The sequence below is a fragment of the Hoplias malabaricus genome, chromosome Y (genome assembly GCF_029633855.1).
Source record: "Hoplias malabaricus isolate fHopMal1 chromosome Y, fHopMal1.hap1, whole genome shotgun sequence".
Classification (NCBI taxonomy): Eukaryota; Metazoa; Chordata; class Actinopteri; order Characiformes; family Erythrinidae; genus Hoplias; species Hoplias malabaricus.
In genome coordinates this window covers 81,491,491-81,516,625 of record NC_089820.1, presented here as the reverse complement: position 1 = coordinate 81,516,625, position 25,135 = coordinate 81,491,491, and the positions used below count along the sequence as shown (strand labels likewise).

The window sequence follows — 25,135 nt, the reverse complement described above, 5'->3', positions numbered from 1 at the left end:
GCCTGGTCCCCATAGCACCAGAGGTACGCAGGAACGATGCCATCTGCTGTGTCACCAAGCTGCTGCAGATACGTTGGTTGTAGAACCTTCAGGATGCGACATACCTCATGAAACTGCATCACAAGAGGGCGCTATTTCTCACTTACTCGTTTGTTTTCAGGAACTACTTTACAAATGGTTGGGGGGGGGGTCGTTATTCAGTGCTTCACATCAGTGACACTTTGTGACACTGTTCATTTAACGTTTCCAGTAGCTGCTCTTCGTCAGTTGCATATTCTTTCAGACCCTTAGTGTTGCCTTCGTGGAGTGGAAGGATGGACTGTAGCAGGGAACGTATTGTGTATCAAATTCTATACTAAATCCATTCTATTGTGTTTATCAGAACAAAGTAACAAAGTCTATTGTGTCCACATCAGAACAGTGAAAACACTCCACTCTCTCTCTGATCCCTCGCCCTCTTCCTCACACAATAGCCGCCTGGCACTCTGCTCTAACATATGGCTGCACTGGGTCACTTCACTAACAGGTGACGCACATTTACCGGGGGCCCAGATCTGGCATAGCACCACCCAAGGCCAACTGTAGGTAATGAATGCAGAGCCAGAAATAGCCCTGAGAGAAATGCAGCTCAAGCACGAGAGCAGGGCAAGTACGACATTCCACAGACTGCTACTGCAGGAGAGAAAGCTTTCAGAACAATGACAATAACTCCAGGCTCAACAGACAAAGCCGTTATAACTGGGTTATAGCACGACTTAAACACTGAGCTTATGTACATCAACACTGCAAAACAATGGAGCAGTGGAACTTAATAAACTCACTGTCCACTTATCGTACAGGAGCAATTTGTAGTTGCACCATTACAGAGTGTATTCCATCTGTTGCTCTGCATACTGCGTTAGCCCCTTTTCACCCTGTCGGACGATGGTCAAGGACACTGACGTGGTGGATGTGGGAGTGTGTTTTTTGTGAGTGGATCAGACACGGCAGTGATGCTGGAGTTTTAAACACTGTGTCCACTCACTGTCCACTCTGCTAGACACACCCACATCGGGTGCTTTGCTCAATTACACTCTGCGACTGTAGAGGGAGCCAGGGAGCAAAAATACAGAATTGTACCTTGTGTTGATTTAACTTTGGTTGATTGTCTTGGAGACTTTCTAAATCAATCAATCAATCAACCAACCATAAATGTATTCATTCTTTCTTGTATTTATTCATATATTTAGGGGGTGGGGCAGGGTACTGTCATTCCAGAACATGTGTGTCCAATCAGGATTAAAATAACTGTACTTCCACTGATTCTTCCCTGTAAGCGGATGAAGAGAGCCAAACCATACCACCCACACACACAGGGGTATAAACTCCCCAAGGCAAAGGCTATGGAGCTGTGGAATCCCCATACTCTCCAGAGTGATGACTCTCCACTGAATACCACTGGGACGAGCCAGACCCGCTTTTCTGATATAAACATCATCCAATTGACCACACTCATGGCTTAATGCCATCAAATCCTCACAGCAGTGTTCCAATATCTAGTCTGCCACCTTCTCAGAGGAGCAGAAGATATCACCTCTGCAAAGCTTATGGGTCATATCCACAACTTCAAACATTCCCCCGCAGCATGTGTGGTCACACATGGCAAAGATGGACATGCTGAATTTGCAATTAGAACACATTCAGTGACCACAATAGCCTCTTTCACACGTGCAGGAACGGAAGGGAATACTTGGGGTGAGTGGCTGGGTCAGGGTCATGAATGGAAATGTGCATGCTGTAGCTTTGACCATACGGATATGTAACCAGTACAATGCCCCTGGAATAGTCGGAATATTTGGAATATTTGTAAGCTTAACTCTGAGAATGTTCTGGGTTCTTCGTGGGAAAAGGCTGTAAGTGATTTGAAGTGTAATTTACTTGAGGCTGGTGTTCCATCTTGGTGCCATCCTGAATCCATCAAGCCCTTTACTCTGCTCACTAGAATGGGGTCCTGTCCTTAAACAGCCAATTTTTGACCACAAGACCAATGCTAACCAGACAACTGTGATGGAGGATAAACGAGCTGTAGCATTAAGCGTTAAACCCCCACAGAGCTACTGTGTCTAATACACTTATACCATAACCTGACCTATTATGTCAGTGTCACTGGTATAATGCAAACGGTCTACCTCTCAAATCAACACTGGTCTTATAGCGGTCCCTGTTGATTAAGAAGCTGACTGTAGCTTGTACATGACTTAAGTTTAACTTGTTTGTAACTCATTTGTAACTCAAGCTGTTTAGTTTTGTAGCACTTTCGGTCTGTGTTTACTTTCATGTAGTTAACGGTCTGCTAAATTTGGAGTCAGTTCCACCTTAAGTAATGTCATTGCAACAGCATAACACTAATAAATCAGTGTTACCCACCTATGGAGCAGAAATAGAACAACATCCTCAAACCTTTTCATGCTTTTCTATGTTTGGAGGCCTCTCCACCATCCAAACACCTCCAGATTCTATTTCTCAGCCTGTGCCTGAGCAGGGAACTGAGGGGGAGAACTGGAATACATGTCGAACCGAATTGATGCCATGAAGTGGAAAAGCTCATTTAGTTTGTTTCCTGTTTACGGAGCTAGGGCTGCATAAAAATACCACTTTTTTTCCAGTGCACAAAAAGAGTTGTGAAGAAATACTGTCTGAGATTTGTCAAAATGGGTTTAAAATCGTGAATATTCCTTTTAACTGTAAATCTATGAAATGCACTTATTTGGTAGTAGAGCACCGTGGAGTCACCATATGCCACACAGGATCCTGGGGTTGTGGGTTCAATCCCTGCTGTTTGTCAACATCTGTGAGGAGTCTCCCTGTGTTCTCCCTGTGTCTGCATGGGTTTCTTCCATGTGCTCCAGTCTCCTCCCACAGTGCAAAAAAAAAAAAAAAAACAGGTTGGTAATTTGAAAGGCTGTACAAAGTTCTCCAGTGTCTAAGCACTCTGGAATCACTGCAACCCTGATCAGAATGAATCAGTTACTGATGAATGAAAGAACAAATTAATGTCCAAATGTAAGACACCACAAAACAGAATGTGCAAGTTGCCAGAGGAATAAAATCAGTGTTCTCTGAGTGGAAGGTGTTTTTCTCCAAGAAGAGCCGGAGAGGTCTTTTTGACCCGGAACTAATCCTCCAACATCAGCACCTGACCTCACCAAGGTGGTAATAGCTGAGTGCCATCAAATACTCACAGATATTTACCAATATCTAGAGTAAAGTCATCCAAGGACCGTAGTGTATGTTGTTTCAGCAAACTCTTTGTTAGGACCCTTTATTTCAGAAGTAATATTATATAAGTGCCTCTACAAACATTTGGACATCGTTGGTTTTTCGTCTTGGGTGTTTTCTTTGAATGGGAAAAGCAGTAAGACTGATTAGCTCCAAGTTCTGCAGCACACAACTCTAGCTGATGAGGATCTTTAACTTTTCATTGCAGGTCATCGCACTCGAGTGAGCGTTGTTGTGTAATGTGGAGTGAGTGTGGGAAAGCTTCAGTAAATAGGTTTTAATTACAGCCAGGCTGACTGGGGGGGAGGAAATAAAAGGGCTTGGGGACATATGGCGAACACCATGCCTTCTGGATAACAGACGTTATCAAATAATAAAGACCAGATCTCACTAAGCCCTATAGGTAATATCTGAGACTCAAACAAGCACAAAATCTATAAAAAGAGCCTATAAATGTTAATTTTATTATTTTTCCATATAAATATTCTTTGAATTGTAAATACACAAATGTGTGTACACAAAGCCCTAACCGTATTCTGAAGTGCATGCATTTTTTCACCATATAACAATAAAACCTGAAAGGAATCATTGCAGCTTTTATCTACAGTAATTTTATACACAACTAATATATACACCTTGAATAGATTACGTTTTTAAAATCTGATGATTTATACCTTATATCTTTCCCAAGTGGGGGCAGAGGATAGTGGCTAAGCTCCAATTCACTGTTCTGTTGTTTTCTATTAGTTTCATTTTGAAGTAAAATGCCACAGATTTGCCTTTATACAGCAGTTAGTCCTGGCCAAGCAATCTGGCCAAGTGTTCTAACAACCCTGAACCAACTTTGAGATTATACACTGACACTAATGCAGATAAAAATCATTACTTACTGTAATAAAAACGTAAGTTTAACTTGTCTTTTTTTTAAGGAAACTGAAGGAAACTGGCACGGTGGCGCAGCAGGTAGTGTCGCAGTCACACAGCTCCAGGGACCTGGAGGTTGTGGGTTCGATTCCAGCTCCGGGTGACTGTCTGTGAGTAGTTGGTGTGTTCTCCCCGTGTCCGCGTGGGTTTCCTCCGGGTGCTCCGGTTTCCTCCCACATTCAAAAAAACACACGTTGCAGGTGGATTGGCGACTCGTAGGTGTGAGTGTGTCTGTGTTGCCCTGTGAAGGACTGGCGTCCCCTCCAGGGTGTATTCCCGTCTTGCGCCTGATGATTCCAGGTAGGCTCTGGACCCCCCGCGACCCTAAATTGGATAAGTGGTTACAGATAATGGATGGATGGTGTGTTCTCCATGTGTCGGCGTGGGTTTCCTCTGGGTGCTCTGGTTTCCTCCCACTCAAATGATTGATTGATCACTCAAATGTGTCCGTAAGTGTGAGTGTGTGTGTCACCTCCAGGGTGTATTCCTGCCTTGCACCCAGTGATTCCGTGTAGGCTCCAGACCTACCTGGAACCTACCAGCGCCCTGAACTGGATAAGGGTTACAGACAATGAATTAATTAATAAACCAAATGCATCACAGACTAAACAGTTACTTATTTTTATGGATTGGTAGCTGATATAAACAATTAAAAACCTAACATGAATAAAATATATGGAAAAAGTAATACTTTGAGAAACACATAAAACAGATTTGAAAACAGATTTTGAGGGCGGCACGGTGGTGCAGCAGGTAGGTGTCGCAGTCACACCTTTTCAGGGACCTGGAGGTTGTGGGTTTGAGCCCCGCTCCGGGTGACTGTCTGTGAGGAGTGTGGTGTGTTCTCTCTGTGTCTGTGTGGGTTTCCTCCGGGTGACTGTCTGTGAGGAGTGTGGTGTGTTCTCTCTGTGTCTGTGTGGGTTTCCTCCGGGTGACTGTCTGTGAGGAGTGTGGTGTGTTCTCTCTGTGTCTGTGTGGGTTTCCTCCGGGTGACTGTCTGTGAGGAGTGTGGTGTGTTCTCTCTGTGTCTGTGTGGGTTTCCTCCGGGTGACTGTCTGTGAGGAGTGTGGTGTGTTCTCCCTGTGTCTGCGTGGGTTTCCTCCGGGTGACTCTCTGTGAGGAGTGTGGTGTGTTCTCTCTGTGTCTGCGTGGGTTTCCTCCGGGTGACTGTCTGTGAGGAGTGTGGTGTGTTCTCCCTGTGTCTGCGTGGGTTTCCTCCGGGTGACTCTCTGTGAGGAGTGTGGTGTGTTCTCTCTGTGTCTGCGTGGGTTTCCTCCGGGTGACTGTCTGTGAGGAGTGTGGTGTGTTCTCCCTGTGTCTGCGTGGGTTTCCTCCGGGTGACTGTCTGTGAGGAGTGTGGTGTGTTCTCTCTGTGTCTGTGTGGGTTTCCTCCGGGTGACTGTCTGTGAGGAGTGTGGTGTGTTCTCCCTGTGCCTGCGTGGGTTTCCTCCGGGTGACTCTCTGTGAGGAGTGTGGTGTGTTCTCTCTGTGTCTGCGTGGGTTTCCTCCGGGTGACTGTCTGTGAGGAGTGTGGTGTGTTCTCTCTGTGTCTGTGTGGGTTTCCTCCGGGTGACTGTCTGTGAGGAGTGTGGTGTGTTCTCCCTGTGTCTGCGTGGGTTTCCTCCGGGTGACTCTCTGTGAGGAGTGTGGTGTGTTCTCTCTGTGTCTGCGTGGGTTTCCTCCGGGTGACTGTCTGTGAGGAGTGTGGTGTGTTCTCTCTGTGTCTGTGTGGGTTTCCTCCGGGTGATTGTCTGTGAGGAGTGTGGTGTGTTCTCCCTGTGTCTGCATGGGTTTCCTCCGGGTGACTCTCTGTGAGGAGTGTGGTGTGTTCTCTCTGTGTCTGTGTGGGTTTCCTCCGGGTGACTGTCTGTGAGGAGTGTGGTGTGTTCTCCCTGTGTCTGCACGGGTTTCCTCCCATGTTCCAAAAACACATATTGGTAGGTGGATGGATATATATATATATATATATAATTTTTAAAACAGAAATTTGTTCCAACCTATAATGTTTTGGCCTGAAATATGTGCTTATTTTTCATTGGCTTGCCATCTTTGATTCACGACATGTCTGGAGGATTCATACAATATGCTACTTGCACATGTTTCGTCATCCAAAATCACCTTTTCACTCCATGGTCAGGATCTATGACCACTGCTTCAGCCATATATCATCCCCTGTGCTATCTGTGCTGCAGGGGAGAATGGACTGAGATCATGGAAACTGAAGAATTTGATTAGTGCAGGAGATTCTCGATGCAGAAGCCATAGAGCTGGGGGAAGACGAGGAAGCTGACTGTAATTCAGATGAACACCCTCTTTGGCTTAGAGCTGGGTCCCATTGCTTCAGTCGTAACGTCACTGCCTCCTCCACATTCTTTTCTCCAGCAGAGAAATATATCCATACGCCAACGTCGCAGCAAAGGCACGAAGGGGGAATAATACTGTAAACTGTACCAATACAAGCTACACTACAGCACACACACACACACATTGATAATGACATTCACATATACTAGGGATATTTCCTGCTACAGAAAAACACAAAAGCAACTATTTATATACCATCAGCCCAAAGTTTAGAGTGTAGTTACTTTCCTGTTGGGTAAAAAATGAAAATCAAACTGCATTCTCTGTTTTAAATATACCTTTGGGAAGAGTTGGACAGGCTTGTGCTGTCCAGAATTAATCATCCAACATCAGTTCCAGATCAATGCTCTCTAGGCTGAATGCCATCAAATGCTCAAATAAATGCTCCAACATCTAAGTGTAAAGCACCCACTGGTGCTCCAGCCTGAAGAATATATAACTACGCACTTTAGTAGTTTAAAAAATGGACCTCGAAAATTCTAAAGAAAAAAAAAGACTGAAAGTTAAGATAAATTGGTTGAAGTGAGTGAAAAGAATGATTGTGCTGTTTCAGCAGAGGAATCCACAAGCATCGAACCGTTTTCTTAGTGAACATTGTGTGTGAGGGTCGTTGTAATAAGGCTATAGTGTCAAAACAGGTTCCAAAGTTCTGAGAACCAAAAAACAGAATCCAAAATCAATAAATGATATTTTGCATTTGAGGAAACTGAGTTATAAAAACAGGTTTGTAAAAGATTATTATTAATAGAGTTAAATATTCTTGAAGAATCCATTTTCGCTTTCACTCCACCTTTTCTCATTTGCGCTTCTCCCAGTCTCTCTTTCGACTCCAGAAGTTTCTCACTTTTGACTTTGGACGGAGGAGCGGGATCTACACAGTCATTGGCTGCTGAAGTTAAGCTCCGCCCACTCAGCACATTCTGCACACCCCGCTACGTCAGCAACAGCGCGCCAATCTTACCCTGACAGGCAAACTCAGGTAAGCCATAACAACTATGTTTAACGATTATGTCTTTTAGTGATGCATGGTTCATCATAGACACTACTTACTAGTTAATCTACGGTGTGCAGGGTGTGTGGGCGGGGCTTTACTTCAGCAGCCAATGACTGTCAAGAGTGTGTCAGTGTGAATATGTCTCGAGCCATGGTGCTAGGTAATAACACAGGAGCATGTTTATTTTATGGTAAAAAAAGGGAAGAGCAGGTAAAAACAAAGGCATTTACTTCACATTAAATGTTTTATGAATGTCCTGAGTGGGATACACAAGTGGTATTTTTGTTTACTTCAATAGAGAAAACAAAACAAAACATGAAATGTAATTAAAAAAAAGTCTTCAGTTTCTTAATTTTAAATACAAGCTAAAAAAGGAAAAAACAATTGGTGGAACGTCCAGGGGGTGGGGGTGTGGTTTAAAGCAGACACACTGAGGGGATTCAAACACACTGAAAACCTCTGCTGTAAGTCATTTTCAGAAGTGTGGAGGATGTCACTGCAGCAAAGATGGGGGATGAGCAGGTGCCATCAAAATTTTGGTCATAAAAATCATGAATAACAAAGGATTCCAGTACGAGAAAGTGCTGACCAGAGCAGTCCAGAAGCAGAGAGAGAGAGAGAGAGAGACAGAGAGACACACACAGAGAGAGAGAGAGAAACAGAGAGATTGAGAGAGAGAGACAGATAGAGAAAGCGATAGAGAGAGAGAGACAGATAGAGAAAGCGATAGAGAGAGAGACAGATAGAGAAAGCAATAGAGAGAGAGAGACAGATAGAGAAAGCGATAGAGAGAGAGAGAGAGACAGATAGAGAAAGCGAGAGAGAGAGAGAGAGAGAGAGAGAGAGAAAGAGAGAGAGAGAGAGAGTGAGAGAGAGAGCAAGAGAGAAAGTGAGAGAGCGCAAGAGAGAGAGAGAGAGTGAGAGAGAGAGCAAGAGAGAGAGTGAGAGAGCGCAAGAGAGAAAGAGAAAGAGAGAGAGAGAGAGAGACAGAGACAGAGCGAGAGAGAGAGAGAGTGAGTGAGAGAGAGAGCAAGAGAGAGAGAGAGAGAGAGAGAGAGAGAGCTGAAACGACATGCGTAGGATTCCAGTGTCCACTCCAAGTCGCAAAGTTATGGGGCCTGTGTATGTGTCTGTGTATGTGTCTTGGAATGTGATGTTGCCCACTGCAAAACGCGTGGCATTACAGTACAGTCACTTCTAGCCTGCTATAGTTAAGCAGTCGCTCTAATGGCTGACACAAAACACCTTCTCTGCAGTCCCTGAGGTAGTGGGCATAGGGTCTGGATATCACTGGACATTGGGACATGCTGATAGTTTTGGGTTTTACTGTCTCCACCATTCCCCTATGTGTGTGTGTGTGTGTGTGTGTGTGAGAGAGAAAGAGAGTCAGTGTGTGAAAACTGCAGGATGACTCACACCAGGACCAGACAAGCACCTGATACATGGCGTGGGAGTGAGAAGGGTTTAAGAGGAGGGTGATGTTCCAATGAAATCAAACTCTAAGGCCTACTAATAAATTCTGATAACACGCTGTCATCAAGCCTGCACTGGGCTTCACTTCTCTCCTCATCCTCTCTCAGGCTCCTACTACAATCCCTTTACCATTATCCTCCCAATACCTTCTCACCCACAGTTCTACTCTTCTACAGTGTCATATCATCTTAGCCTTTACTACTACCCTCACACTCCTCCTCTGCTTTGTCTTCCTTCTCGCTTGGGCAGATCAGATTTGATTCCAGTTGCAGCTGGCGAAAAGAGCATGAAAGATGTGGCGAGTGTGTGCGAATGTGGAATTCGTAGGTCATCCAGTGTGAAAAGGGCATCGGAGGATCAGCACTAATAAAGCCAGTGAACCCAGAAAAGGAAGCAGGCCTACGTACTGGAACTGGGCCTAAGATGCTCCATCACACAGAGACACCCCACTCTGGGCCAGTTCCTGTCTCTCTGATCTTCCCAGAGGGAGCGCTTTGGAAAGCTGATCCAGCTCATCCATTCTAGACCCCTCCATATCTCTCTCTCTTTCTCTTTGTATCTGTCTCTCCGCCTTTCTCTGGTTTATTTATTCCATCTCCGAGCAATTGTTTGGTGGTTCTGGGAGTCGCACTGCCTCTGTTTGTGTATATTTCCCTTCCCTCTGCCTCCCTCTGAGTTGGATTGATGGCTGTACCGAGTCCTGTGCAACTCCCGGTGAACGCTTGGATGTTTCTGTGGCAGAACCAGGCGCTGTGTTAAGTGATATAATGCAGAATGATTTATTCCTTGGCTTGCTAGCGAGAGATGACCTAAGAGAATGGAAGTGGAGGGAGGGAGTGTGGACGAGGGTGGATGGAATTCTTTGGAAGAGCCCAGAAATGTCGTGGCTGAGCTTCTGGAGAGCTCTGAGGACCAGCAAGAGGCCATTACAGCTGGGCTTTGATTGGGGTTGACTTGCACTTTTGTAGTCTTCAGTGTTGTTACGGGTGTTAGTGGATAGGAAAGGAGAGAAAGGCATAAGGAATAAATAGCAAGCAGAGCCGGGCACTCAGACAGGGCCATTTCCATTGTAAATGACCACTTTCCATCCCTCTCCAAGGTGTGTTCCAATGATTCCGGGTTGGCTCTGGAGCCACTGTGACCTTGACCAGGTGATAATGATCAAATCCTTGAGTGTATGAGTCCAGGTTCTTTTTTTATCAATGCACTGTTGTAGATGGGTTAGACAACGTTGGACAAAACTGTTAGCCAGTCATATGTTGTCTCCAATTCCATCCTGAAAGCTGAACTCCCCCAATACACACAATGCCACAGGAGAGCACAGACCGCTCAGGTCCGTCACATCAGCCGATAGATGCCTGTGTCGGCTGGTACCATGTTGTGTAATGACACGGAGGGGGCAGGGGTCATTCCCCACTGAGCATTCTTGGCGTCGGTTGACTGAGGCATCTATATGTTGAGCCATTTCATTTTTTTAAACCATATTAGCTCCTACTTACACTGTGCAGATCTAAGACCAAACACACACACACACACAAATTCAATGAGGTATAAAAGTGCTCAGCCACAAACCATGTCATACACTGTAAAAAAAAAATCCTGTAAATTTACAGTAATTTACTGGCAGCAGTTGCAAATGAAAAATATAAGAAAATAACTTCAGAGCGTCTAAAATAAATCTCCTGACACAACTGGTAAGGGTTTTTACTTTTTAGTAGTACCACAAATTTACAATAAATGTCATTAGCCTATCTAGGAAAACTAATATTATTTCCTCATGACATTAGCCAGAAGTGACAAGCAAAGAGAAAAGCAAATGTCCTAAAATTGAACCTTGTGGGATGCCACAAGAATTTTTTTTTTTGATGAATGATTTCCCAATGTAACCAAGCACTGTCTATTCATTAATAATCTGATGTTATCATTTCTAAACCTGTGCCTGTGAGGCCTATACAGTTTTAATGTTGGCAAATAGGAATCTTGTGATCAACATAATCAAAGTTTGCCCCAAACCCAATAAGACCAAACAGAGGGGTGTTGTGCATTAGCACTAAGCCTGGGGTTATTTCAGTTTTATTATTACAGTTCAAATGAAAAACTGACTGGAAAACAATACCTACCACACATTTAACTGTTTTAAAACAATTTTTTCTAAAGCTTTCCTCTTGCGTTGCAGAATCTCACTTTTGCAACAGCAACACCAGATGCTACGATTGTATGAATTCAATATGTGCAAGCAGACACACCCAGTTCACCCACACATGTTCTCTATAGCTTTGCGCAAGCCATCCATCAGTTAATTAGGTCTAAACACAAAATTCTGTGATCACTTAAAAGCAAAACATGATTAAAATTGCTTTAACGATTTGACAAATCATGTTTCCATATTTACAACTTTATTTTTTTCCCTCTGTCTCTGAAAGGGCGTGACAAACATGGAGACTAAACATCAGACCTGTTTCTAAACATATAGCTCAGGACTGTTCAGGCAAGGAATACGTGTTTAAACGCCACTGCGAGTCTCCTGAGAGAAACAGAGGTTCGAGCCCCTCGACCTGAAGGTGAATTTCTTGTACTTCGTGGCCATTTTGACTGGAAGAAGGTGGTCTCTGACTTTTGCTGGATGGGTTATTTTCCATAGCAGTTACTGATTGTGTATAGTAGTTACTGAATAATAGATCTTAAGATGTTCCTCCCACCCCTTTCTTTTTCTCTATGTATACCACCCATAACAAGACTTTGGAATTATGGTTGGCTGATTTGTCTGATTTTTCTGATATGAGGCTTTAAGAAGTGCTCCCAGGCCTTACACTAAAAAACAAAAACTTTTCATAGAGAAGCTGAACCCCACTCCCAGACGCAGACACACACACACATTACACCCTGTACACTATGACTGCATTCCACTCTCTCTGCCTGTGGCTATCAGTCATGGAGAGCATCCTGTTGTTACAAAGGGAAGCCAGTCAACCTAGAAAACACACAGAAACTTAAACAATCTGTTTATAATTTCTGAACACATTCTGTGTAGATTCTTAAAGGAGACACTGCAGTCTGTGCAACAGAGTCTGAACACGGATGGGTCATCTTCTATCTAACGCTGGTACTCTTATCTGTACCCACACTCTTAAAGCATACACAGTGCCACAGAAGAGACTCCAGAACTGTAAAACAGTTCACACTGCCACTACTGTATATGAGACTAGGGCATGACCAATCTATCGCGTGGACAATAAATCGGCTGATATTAACAAATTCAAGATTTTAGCTTTTTTTTCTAATATTGACATCAGACAATGTGTATGTGGCACAAGCCTCTGCAGGGTGAGGAAACGAGGCTGGGAAGAAGCAATAACTTCGACCCAGGGTTGGGAATATTTGAGGCCAACCGCTGAGTCGCAGAGATTGAGGCGGGCCACTGCCACATGACTCTAGTTGCTCAATTTGGCTCTGATTACCTGTCTTTAATTAATATCAGGAGAGGAATGGGTGGGGTGGGGCACAAGAAACACTCATCCATTCGCTCACACACACACCTACAGAACGTTTCACACACCTGGTCCACCCACCAATGTGTGTTTTTAGAAAGTGGAGAACTGAAACTCTAACCATTCGCACTTCACTAGTAAGAGTTAAAAAGTACTCAGTAAAGTACAGTTAAGCAACGCCTCCCCAGCACAAACCTGTCTGTTTCATTCTTTAGATTGTGCACAAAAAGAAAGAAAATAAATAAATGCCACACAAACCAGAGGGTTTCAGAGGTGATAACCGCACTAGCCAAAGTCCTACTCTCTCTGTTCCCTTCTCCTCACCGTGTAGATGTATGATCAGCTAATCATGCGCAGTGTCAGTGTTCCGTGACCTGCTTCAACAGGAGGGGTTCTGTCAATTAGAGATAAGACGAGAAGACCGTGATTAACGGAGAAAACTCAGCTCCACGTGTTCCACTCCAGAAAACAGAGAAAGTCCTCACTCTAACTGTAAACGTGAGAGAAATAAGAGACAGTAGACGAGTGAAAGAGAAAATAAAAATGATGAGCAAGAAAAAGAAAGAGACATGAAGAGAGGACACAGTCCTAATGTTGTTTTGTCAAAACAGACTAATTCAATACATTTGTTGGAACCCAGCTGAGAGAGAGAGAGAGAGAGAGAGAGAGAGAGAGAGAGAAAGAACTGGAAGATTGAGTAAAGTCATGGCCTTTCTGAAGCCCCCTGGCCTGTGGTGCTGCTGGATCTGAGGTGTGGTTAAGGGGCTGTTGGGATAAAGAATGCCCCATTGTGGGCATCTCTCTCTGGGAAGTCCTGCTCAGGCTGGCTCCCCTACTGCCTGGAGCAGGAACAAAGGGCCTCCTATGAGCTGTGTGTGGGAAACAGAGGAAGGGAGAGAGAGAGAAAGAGAGGAAGAGAATCCCTACGCCCAGCCTGGGAATGCAGCCTCCAAACACACCGGAGCGAGAGTCACACACACTCTCATCAATCTCGCTTTGGGAGTGTAAGTCCACGCTCAGAGGAACATGTAGATAATTGGTACTTGGCTCCTGTTGTCTATTATAGCTAGCAGTAGTGGTTAGAACTGGGAGCGAACAGCAGCAGTAGTTAGTTCTCTATGGTGGTCAAAACTGACTTGAAACGTAAAGCTCCACCCAGGCCTTCAACTGCTCTGTAAGTAAGTCCTGGTGAATGCTTTTAGCAAAAGTACAACACTGTTGTGTATATCCAGAAATGAGGACAACCATTGGCTCATGAGCACTCTGAATACAATCCTCCTGGTTCACTGGGGTTCTCGGGTTAGTGGAAGGAAACTAGAGCAACAACCAGGGGAACACCCACGCGGACACAGGGAGAACACACCAAACTCCTCACAGACAGTGACCCAAGATGGGAACTGAACCCAAGACCCCAGTGCACCTGCAGTGTTAATGTGGGATGCTGGGGTGTCCAGGGTGTGCTAGGTGTGCAGCTGCTTTGCGCCCTGTGCTTCCAAGTGGCCTCTGGATGAAGCAGCTACACTTTGTGAATGAACGAGTGTCTGTGTGTAACATTAGACAGTTCATCAGATTTTTACTGGCCCTGATTTGTTTAATATGCTGCATCCAGAGCAAAAATATACCCCGACTCTGGTTCTTTCAGCCTAGCTTTCGCTGTTCTCTTCTCTTCTGTAACGACATGGAAACAGCTGCATGTGGCACAGCGGAATGTGATGAGAATAAGTGGAAGTGTGCTGTTAGATGTGTGTTTTTGATGGATACTCAGATGTCCTTGTGAATGTGGCCTAACACCAATGAACACTGAACACAGTGTTCATTCAGCGCAGAGCAGTGCATCAATCACAAGGAGCAAGGGTGAAATCACAGTGACAGATTCACTCATCTCGCTGTGCTGTGGTATGTGCGCTATACTGCCCTAATCCATTTAAACAGAGAGAGAGAGAGAGAGAGAGAGAGAGAGAGAGAGAGAGAGAGAGAGAGAAAGAGAGGGGGGGGAGGAGAGAAAGAGAGAGAGAAAGAGGGAGAGAGAGAGCGAGAGAGAGAAAGAGAGAGGAAGGGAGAGAGAGAGAGGGGGGAGAGGAGGAGGAGAGAGAGAGTGAGAGCACACAGGGGAGATGGGGAGGGGTGAGAGAAAGAGAATGTGATGTGGAGAGTTGCAGTGATAGAAAGGAGAGAGAAATAGACGGAAGAGGGGGAGAGAGAGAGAGAAGGGAGAGGGAGAGAGACAGAGAGAGAGAGAGAGAGAGAGAGAGCAAGAGAGAAAGTGAGAGAGCGCAAGAGAGAGAGAGAGAGAGAGAGAGAGAGAGAGAGTGAGAGAGAGAGAGCGCACAGGGAAGATGGGAAGGGGTGAGAGAGAAAGAGAATGTGATGGGAAGAGATACAGAGTGATAGAAAGGAGAGAGAAATAGACAGAAGAAGAAGAGGGGGAGTGGGGGGAGGCTGAGTGATAGAATGATAGAAGGATGGAAAAAATAAAGAGAGGGAGAGAAATGTATTGCAGGAAATGAAAAGAGACAAAAAGGAAGAAAAAAGAAAAGAGAAGAGAGAGGGAGAGAAATAAATTTTAAAAATGGAGGGATAAGAATGGAGGGAGGGAAAAAGAAAGAAAAGAGTCATCAAGAGAGGGTGTGAGGGAGAGATGCAGAATTTGAAGAGAAGCTGAGAGAAAGAGAGAGAAGAGAGAGGCATAGAATGAGAAATAAAGATAAAAAAAGAGAAAAATAGAAGTTACAGGTGGAGAAATAAATAAAAGAAATAGAGAGGAAAAAAGGAAAGAGAAAAGAGCAGAGGGAGTGAGGGAGACATGCAGAGTGATAAAAAAGAAGAGAAAGAGAGACAGAAAATGATAAATAAAAAGGAGAAAAAAGAAGGGAGAAAGACAGAAAAGACAGAGAGAGTGGGAGAGAGAAATGAAGTAAAAGAAACGGAAGGAGAAAAGAAAAACAGAAAGAAAGGCAGGCAGAAAGAGGGGGGGGGGTTGTATGTGTACATGCACTTTAAAAGTGTCACATGTGAATGCATGTTCCACAGACAAGCTGACACACACACACACACACACACACACACACACACTTACTTCAAAGCATACAGTGGGGGTGTTTAAATTCTCCATTCATGTCCAGTATCTGTTTTCAGGGCACTTCTAGAAATACGAGACCAAAGCTGTAAAACTGCGTGGGTGTGAATGTGGTTTGGGAGCAAAGGCCATGTTTCATCTGGACACACGGTCACTCTCTGGCTGTGGTTTACAGCCTAAATGCCCACTGTGTTCTCTGCTGCTGACGTTTGATTCATGAGATTTAGTTAGGGCTCCAGTAAACCTGGACCTTCTCGGGACACAGTGGTGACGCTGCATATAATGTTATGTCCCTTGTCTAAAGTAAATATATATTTTCATATAAATTACCGTGGGACAATCAATAAGAAATGACAGGGGCAGCCATTTGTAATAAATTCCTACCACGGTTTTCCCAATTTCACTGGATATTGTGGGAGATGCTGTTTTACCGGAGGCTCGCAGCGGTGACAAATGTGACCCTTCAGAGTTTAAGTTACTGTTAATTTCACTTCTAAAAGTGAACTTTCTGAAGATGTGTTGTTGTGTTTTTGATGGAGAGCATTAATATTGTACTGCTACTGAGACCATGGATAAATAGACCAAGGTTTCTCCTGTAGCTGACACTTGACGGCCGAACTGAAATTGATCCAATCGGTGGTGAGTCTATTGAGAGACAACAGCTATGTAACTTTGAGGGAAAGATCTATTCATTCATCCACCTTCTGTAACCGATTCGTCCTGTTCTCAAGGCTGGAATACAGCCCAAAGACGGGGGCAACTCGATCACAGGGCATCACCCACTCACACCCGGGGATGGTTACACACAGCCAATCCACCTACCACCTTCTGTGTGCTTTGATTGTAGGAGGAAACCCATACAGAACACAACAAACTCCCCACAGGAGGATCACACCCAGGACCCCCGCAGCCCAGGATCTGAAACCATGTTCCTACTTGTTCCTACGGCTTATCAATTAATAAATAATTAAACACCACATCAACAGAAGGAAATGAACTTTGGAAATTACCTTTGTCCACGTTAAAATTCCAGTGTGGATACATTTAAAAATAAATGTATATAAAAAATAACTTGAACGCTGTAGGAACAGATTAAAGATTAATAAAGGGGATGGAATCTAAGGATTAACAAATTACGGCATTAATTTTTCCAATTGTAGCCTGTCTCTACAGCGCTCTATAGATTTCTGAATGTTTTACTGCGTTTATCAACGTGCGTGATCGTTCCCAAAGGCATGGTCATCCATTACGGCCATTACGGTTTGTTGTGGGCACCTTTCGTATTATTCCACCCCACCACTCTCATGTAGCTGTGACTTCCTACAAAAAAAGTAGTCCCTCAAAAAACTACATATAAATAAATCCCAGAGAGATGGATGTACACATGCCACGTCTGGGAGTGCACGGCATTAGCAGCCGATATTTAGTGCTATATTTCCCAGAAAATATTTACATGGCAAGACTCCAGATCTCTTGTGATTTTATGAACATATGAAAGCGATCTGGTCCACTGCAGTCGGTTGGCAGCCGTTTTTCTGAGAATGGCTGTCAGGAGGTTAATCAGCCTCATTTGTAACAGCTCAAAATCTGAAGCTGCATCTTTGGCCGTTCCCTGGCTCAGGGTGAAATGCCTTTATCAGAAATCACACAATTTATGCTCCATTCATGCAGCTAAAAAGGCCATTTTAGAAATTGCTCTTGAAGCGAGGGTGTGGACACAGTCATGGTCAATTACATTCTTTCACATAGTACTTTACTGTGGTTTCAGGTTTTTAACAGTAAAGAATAACTATATATGAGATATATACACACACACACACACACACACAAGCAGGTGTTAGTGACTTGAAGACAGCTATACAATATTCTACATCATTTAGAACAAGTGTGTGTGTGTGCATGCAAATGTGTGTGTGTGTGTGTAGCTTCACTCCAGCTCCAGAGGGCAGGGCCCTGCACTATGAGCTTCTGAATGCCGCACATTTTTATCTGCTTATGACGAGCCATTTGTTTACCATCCACACATCTGGAACAGACACAGCGTGGGGGGCAGAGAGGGGGAAAAAAGAAAGAGCGAGAGTAAGAGTCAAAAAGAGGAGGACATGAGAGGAGAGACAGAGGGAAACAATAGAATAGAAAAGAGAGAAGATGGAAAGAGAGAGAGACAAAAAAGAATGTGAAAGAGGAAAGAAGGAGAGGGAGGAGGAGGAGGGATTGTTATTTTTCTCCTTTCTTTCTGTTTTGTTTGTTGTCCCCATATTTAATATAAGTTTATTTTCCTCTCATCACACCCTTGTCCCACTTGACTCTAGAGTGTGTATTTTCTTTACCTGTCACTGTCTCACAAGTCTCTGTCTGTATCTGTTATGTGTTGGGCTCAAACACACACACACACCCCTTGTATCCATGGTGAACAGCCGAAATCTACAATGGTGGGGAAACCCTGATCTATCTGATTTGTTTACGTTTAACATCTTTTAAGGTGGAACGCTGTGTTTGAGGGGAAAAAAAAAAAACCAAAAAAAAACAACTGTATGCAGCTGAAGCTGATCTCGTCTAAGTTTTAGTCACTTTTTGAACTACCACAGAAACTCACTTGTGACTCAAGTTGTTTAGATTTGTAGCACTTTCCGTAATGCAGTTATCCGTCTCCCTGAGTTTGGAGAGATTTCCACTTTAACTGATGAGAAACAGCACAAATAAGTCAATAATACCCACATGTGGAGCAGGAGTAGAACAACATCCTGATCTGGGTTTGTGCTTTTCAATGTTTGCTGTTTTCTCCAGAGAAAGCCTAGCATAATGGACTGAGACACTTTGTTTTTTTTTTTTTGTTTTTTTTTTAACTAATTTACAGACACTGGGACTTCACAAACACATTAGACCAGTTCAGACTGTACAAACATACAGGAGAGCAGCAAATGGTGAGGAAATGCCTTCAGGATTTTATAAAAAATGATAAAATGTTCAAGACCTTCACCATGAACATCACCTTTAAGGGGATATTACATAGACGTCCATTCATTTTGTGGAGATTTAAACTGACTTTAATCGTAACTACACTACTACCCTCACTTTATCATCATCTCCCAGCAAATAACTGATTATTTTTTTCTTATTTTTGTTTTTACATCCTCTGTATATATATGTAAAAGCAACCTTGAGTGTGAGAAAGGTTTTATATAAATTAAACTTATTATTATTATTATTATTATCATCACTAAACGTAACACAAACCCTAAACCAGAACGTTAACACCTTTGCATTAAAATGTAATGACGTATGTCACCATAAAAACAACAGTTGTTCTAAGAATATTTTCCTCTCTCTCACACACACACACACACACACACACACACACACACACACACACACACACACACACATACTCACGCTGCACAGAACCCAATTTTGTGTCCTCTCGAGAACATGAGAACATACAGATCGGAATTCCTCTATTACCAACACACACCCACTCGCATATATTTCAAGCAGAGAGACAAATCATTATCAGGGGAGTGGTTTAAAGAAACAAAAAAAACTTTACTTCTGTGACTCACAATTGGAACAAAATAACGAAGCCAAATTAATTTGAAAGCCTCTGTATTAATGAGTACGGAGCTGCATGACCACACCCTCACTCTCTTGGTTTCTGTGCATCATCAACCAATTCATTTATTCATTCATTACCAAGAACTGTATCTGAAACTGTATCTAATAGGGGTCATCAAAGAGAGCTAACAAGGGGCCAAATGTTCCTGAGTAGATACTCTGGTTTTTCTCCAACAGCAATAAAGATACGCACTGATGTAAAGGCTAATAAATACAGACAGGATACTCAGTTTCATTGCAGAAATATTAACAATCTGGCTTCCTTCTACATTACACAGCAGGAAGAAAAATACAATCATTCAAACCACCCAGCTGCAGGAGTAATTAAAAATCAAATAAAAATAAAGAGGGGTTTTCCTGGAACACTATATTCTTTGAACTATTATGGCACCATTTTGTTTTCCATTTATTTATTATAATTTTCTTTTAAGACAAATGTCCCCATCAATAAAGTCTTTAAGGTTAACAGCTGTGATGTTAAAATGTTTGGTTAGACTTATTTCACAGTAACTGCAGTGACACTGACGTGGTGGTGGTGGTGTGTTAGTGTGTGTTGCTCTGGTACTGAGTGGATCAGACAAAGCAGTGCCGCTTGAGTTTTTAATGAATAGATTTCAAGTCAGAGAGAGTAGCTCATCTGAGGCTGTGCAGGATCATTCACCACCCACGTTGGATCCCAGTGCTCTGTGGTGGTCAAATGGGGGTTCCTGGCCATTGGGGGAAAAGTGGGCTAAGAAAGTATGCAGAGCAACATATGTACTAAAAGTCTGTAAATGTAGAACTACAAAATGAATATATGTGGTCAGTGAGGTTGATAAAAAAAAGACAATGAGACCAGCATTTCAAATTAGTCCCCCCCTCAACTCCACACTCCACCCTGTTGTTTCAGTAACAGCCTCTAGGCTTCTGGAAAAGCTCACCACTAGATGTTGGAGCACTGGGAGGATAGTGAGGTCAGAAAGTGGTGTTCGTTGATTAGTTCTGAATCTCAACCTCCACTCCAACTCATTGCATAAGTATTAGATGGAGCTTCATCATTCCAGAAAACTCACTCTCACTCCTCCACAGCCCTTTAAACTGAGAACATTATGGGAAGATTATTTGTGATGACTTAAGTGTTAACCGCTTTAGCCTCGTAGCTCCAGGGCAAGACTGAGGAAGCAAACCTTGGACAACAAACACGCCTTGGCTGATCCACTACATTTTGCCGTGAGGGGCTTTGTTTTCACACTATTCTAAAGAATTGTTTAAAATGGTATACATCCACGTCTATAACACCACGACAGGCAAATCTGAGGACTCCCACCCAGAGTTTATCAACCTTTTCTCTTAAGACCGACCACAGTTGTGCTTCAGTGTAAAAATCCTATGTAAATACTGAGGAGTATAATGCTTATGTGACGTCATATACAATTACATTAAGCTAATGCACTGAAATATATATATAGGTAAGCACAATAAAAATATTGCTCTACATTCAAAGGCAACGATGGCAACTGTTTGCGCCAAGATTTGCGAGGGTTGCCATGGAAATTGGCTGTAAACCCGGGATGGCTTCAGAAGAGATGGGGACGGAAAGAGATGGTGTGAGAGACAGGGACGGATAGTGAAAGTGTTTTTATAATTGCTGAGTGATTTTTAAGAAGCAGAGCCAGGAGAGAGAGAGAGAGAGAGAGAGAGAGAGAGAGAGAGAGAGAGAGAGAGAGAGAGTGATGACAGAGAAAGGCCCACACACAAAAGAAAAGAAAAATGCTGCAACGAAGCAAACACAGTCAGAGCGAGAAAGAGAGAGAGAGAGAGAGAGAGCGAGAAAGAAAGAGAGAGAGAGAGATAGAGAGAGAGTCAGTTAGAGGAAGAGGCAAAGTGAGGACATATGTTCTCCCGAAGCCATTTCCAATTGCGAACGTTCAATCATTTGATCAAAAGACGCACTCGAAAATGTTTTATCACCGATGCATATCCGTGCCATCAAAATTCAAACCCCAAACCATTCCGCTTCCCACAATGCTGCGAACAGCGGCCGTGCAGAAACCTACAGATTAGAACCAGACTTCAAACTTTTAAGCTAAACATCTCCAGCAGAGAGCCAACAGAAGTCATTATAAGGCGATTAGCAGTGAGACTCCAGGCCGCAGAGGTAATTCTCTCATAATGGACACGGTTCCTCGCTGCATTCCTGTGTTCTATCTGTAATCCACTGAGCGAAACAGTCCATCTCGTCCTTCCAAGAGCAAGAGTAGACAAAACAAACTCCCCGGAACACATGCACGCACAGAGACATCCTCTCATGCCTCGAATCCCCGCCTGTCAAAAGCCTGGGGACACCTTACTTCATTGAAGAAACATTAGGTAGCATTTTTAGCTTATGTTTACAGCTTCAAAGTCATCGTGATGATTCACTGACCTCTAATAAGGAGAACAGGACCTCCGTCATTGCTCAGCAGGGCTCAGAAACTGCACTGTGTAACTTATGGAGGAGGGTAGGAAACCACCATCCCCGCAAATCTAGTGAGAGCCCAGCAAATATACCTAATCTTACCTAGTGTTCCCAGGGTTCCGTGACTGCCCGCCTCATAGACTCCATATGGCCTGCCTACTAACAGAAACCTTCTACAAAAAAACAAACAGGAAGGAAGTGTCATGTGTGGCTCTAACGAAACCCACTGGCTCACCTCTCCACCACGTCGTCTCCACTCCAGCAGGACAACTCGTCCCGCAGCACTTCTCCCTCACATAGCATCTCCGGCAGCGCCGCAAAGAAAGACTTATAGCGTGCAATATACTTCATGAACCCCCTAAAAGGAAAAAACACAGACAGAAAATGAGGTGAAGGACAAACGATATTAAAGACAACCTGAGCATCTGGTGGCGTTCCCCTACATAAACCTTAATGAGGTCAGGTGCTGATGTTGGATTATTTATTAGTACTGGGTAACAAATGCCATTCCAGCTTGTCAAAAAGGTGTGGAGTAGGGTTTCATCACTCCAGAAAATACAGTTCCACGGTTTGGGGCTTCATATCCCTCTAGACAACAGCTAGCATTGAGCATGGTGGCTTTTAAACACATGGAGCTGTGTTATAGCATCCCAAATGGATATCGTAAAAGCTGAGTGGGCCTGGCAAGTACTTGGCAAGGATGGAAGACCTCTTTAGGATGCTTGGGGGACTGCTGGAGGTAACATTGGTGGGGCCTATGTCTGTGGTCTGTGTGGATCCTTGTACAAATCTATTTTCCTTTGGAAACAAATGTAGGACATAGGTGCTAACCACGAGTGAGCCCTTACTATATATGTATACTTTTCCCAAGTATCATTTATGCAGCAAGTGTACTAATACTAATGTACTAGTATTTGTTACAATGTCAATACATTTTACGAATAACTCAGCCCTATTTTTAGTTTATAAAAGTATATTTAAGTACTTAATTTAGGTGTAAAAGTAGCAAACCTGGAGCACACCGCTAGCTTACATTAAGTTTTATTTGTACTGCAACATTACTAAACTAATACAAGTATAATTTACTAGTTACATACTTCTATCCCATTTAAATTTGTAATGAATTATATAAATTAAGCCTGTTACAATACTCTTAAACCCAAGCTTGTATCATGATAAAACATACATATTTTATTAAAGGACCAGTATTCCTAAATAATCTACAGTAATATAATTTGGTGATAATGATATAATATGGAAACCCACAAAAAAAAAAAAAACTCAAAAAGCCTGAAAAAAACATTTCTTAAACCTAAAACTAACCCAAATACTAAACTTAATCTGACAATTTAACTGTAGAGTCCAGAAAGTGTTTTGTATGTTTACAATTAACAAAAAACTCTGCTGTCCTCAAGGGTCTTCTTTGGGTAAATAATAGAGTTTGGATATATTCAGTGAAACGGCGCCCCCAGTGGATGGGGGCTCAGTGACCATACATTAACTGCAAGTTATGATGAAGCAACGTGTCCAAAACCTACAGATGACCATGTGTTAGTACGTATGATCCTTTAGTAGTTTATTTACTACTAGTTTTAGATGTGAAAGCTTCTAGAATTTAAATCAAATCTTATAAGAATATGTTCAATAAAATCTGAAAAATAAAGAACAACTTACATGACTGTTGGTTTATACTTTCCCAACAAAAAGTGCCTCTCCAACAAACGCTTAAGTGCCAGGCAAGTATACTTAAGTATAACTGTGTTTAGTATATTACTCATAAGTGCATAAAAAAATAACTAAAATGTACTGTACTACTTTTTTTAGTTTAAAAGAGGAATTCATACAGCACACTTGATTACTTTGTAAGGGAGCCCTTTAAAGCTCCCTGCGCATTTCCTCAAAAAGAGAATGAGTGATAACCCAATGTTTCGGATAAGTCTGCCTCTGTGGTCACTTCTGACCTCCCAGTAGTGGAACAACTGAGGAAGAAATCTCATTACTGTTCATTAGAGAAGACCAAATACAACCACATACAGGCTGATTACACAAGTGCATACATGAGGCATTTAACACAACACGTCAAAGAACGTGTTTTTATTGTTTGTTGTGTGTAAGTGTGCATGTGAACTCATGCTTACCGAGCAATCTGTTTCAGAGTTCTATCTTTGTTGCTCTTGTTTGGTTTCACATGGACTGAGCTGAGAACCATCATATGCCCCCACACAAGGTTATGGGACAGTCCAAGGGAGGAGGCAAGCAGGAAGACAAACAGTTGGGAGAAACCAAATGTTTACAAAATGGAGGGGGGAAACAAGGGAAAGGGAGAGAAAAGTCATTATCTTGAAGGAAAATTCAGACGTGCACATGCAAAACCATACCACATGTTAAACCATACCATACAAGTAGAATACCCATGCTGAGCATCTCAGGGAACAGACAAAATAAGATTCAACAATGGATTTTTCCATGCTTCACCCACAAATGTGTTCTGATTTGTGCAACATGTCGCTGGGGCTGTGGTTTGTGCTTTCTGTCAAAATACCACAAGGATCAAATAACACAGTCCCTCCCTAACCAGTCCTGTTCACAAAGACTGGTCTCAACACCTGTTCCTTTAAATGAAAAGGAGCTACAGCTCAGTTCAGAGCGAGAGTCCAGGACTGAGGAGCCAGGTGCAGAAACTCTGGTTTTCAGCTGTTTTGACCTTGTTCTCTTTCTTGATTTGTTCTTGTTTCAGCCGTATTTCATGTCTCGCTTGTGTTCGTTTTGCTAGTTAACCTCGTCTTTCCGCTGTCACATATACGTGGGTCCAGCGCTTTGCTCAGAGAGACTCAGACGAGGATGCACTCTGATTAAGATACAGCACAAAATCAGAAAGAATGAATATAGTAGAATTTCTTATCAGTTTTGTAAAGATATTTGACAACACTTTGCCTGTCCAACCTCGCATGTGCTGCTTTGAAAGAACACATTTGTAGGCAGAGCATGGATCAGCCACTTTTCCTGTATTGTGTTCTACTGTATTCAGCTCCAAATGATAATTCCTACCAAACCTGACTTTTATGGAAAATTCAAAAAAGCCAACTGTGAACTCTGGAGAATAATGTCATCAATGTGTGCCAAACAGTTTTCTCACTGGCTTCTGCTCAGAGGGACAGAAAAGCCAGACAGGAAGTGCCTCCTCCATCTCCTTCTAATGCTTTCATTCAGATTGCCAACGGGCACTGCCCTCTGTGCCAACCATAACACTCTGTCTGCCAGCTCTGCGGGATATGGATCTGTAGCACTGCTGCTCCAGTATAGGGGTCCACGCTGTGTGTGTGTTTGTTATGTGTGTGTGTAAGGTGTTAAAAACCCTCATAACATTTGTATATAGTATATCTTTTAGTGCAGCTCACTTTCTATCACAGGCTTAGTTTCTATTACTGATGGAGACTGCAAGTCTTGAGAGAGCAAGCAGTGTAACATTTCTTTTCCAAGTGACACAGGCATCCCTCATGGGCAAGATC

At 43.1% G+C, this 25,135-nt stretch overlaps 1 protein-coding gene across 1 annotated transcript in view; it reads right to left on the bottom strand.

Moving 5' to 3' along the window:
* Nucleotides 1–25,135, bottom strand: part of LOC136679433 (glypican-5-like) — a 146,151-nt gene that overhangs the window by 59,977 nt on the left and 61,039 nt on the right. Inside the window, exons 5-6 of the mRNA XM_066657949.1 lie at nucleotides 23,765–23,824; nucleotides 21,862–21,984 (exon numbers count right to left, since the gene is read on the bottom strand). Coding sequence (XP_066514046.1) covers nucleotides 21,862–21,984; nucleotides 23,765–23,824 — 183 coding nt within the window. The remainder of the gene's footprint in view (nucleotides 1–21,861; nucleotides 21,985–23,764; nucleotides 23,825–25,135) is intronic.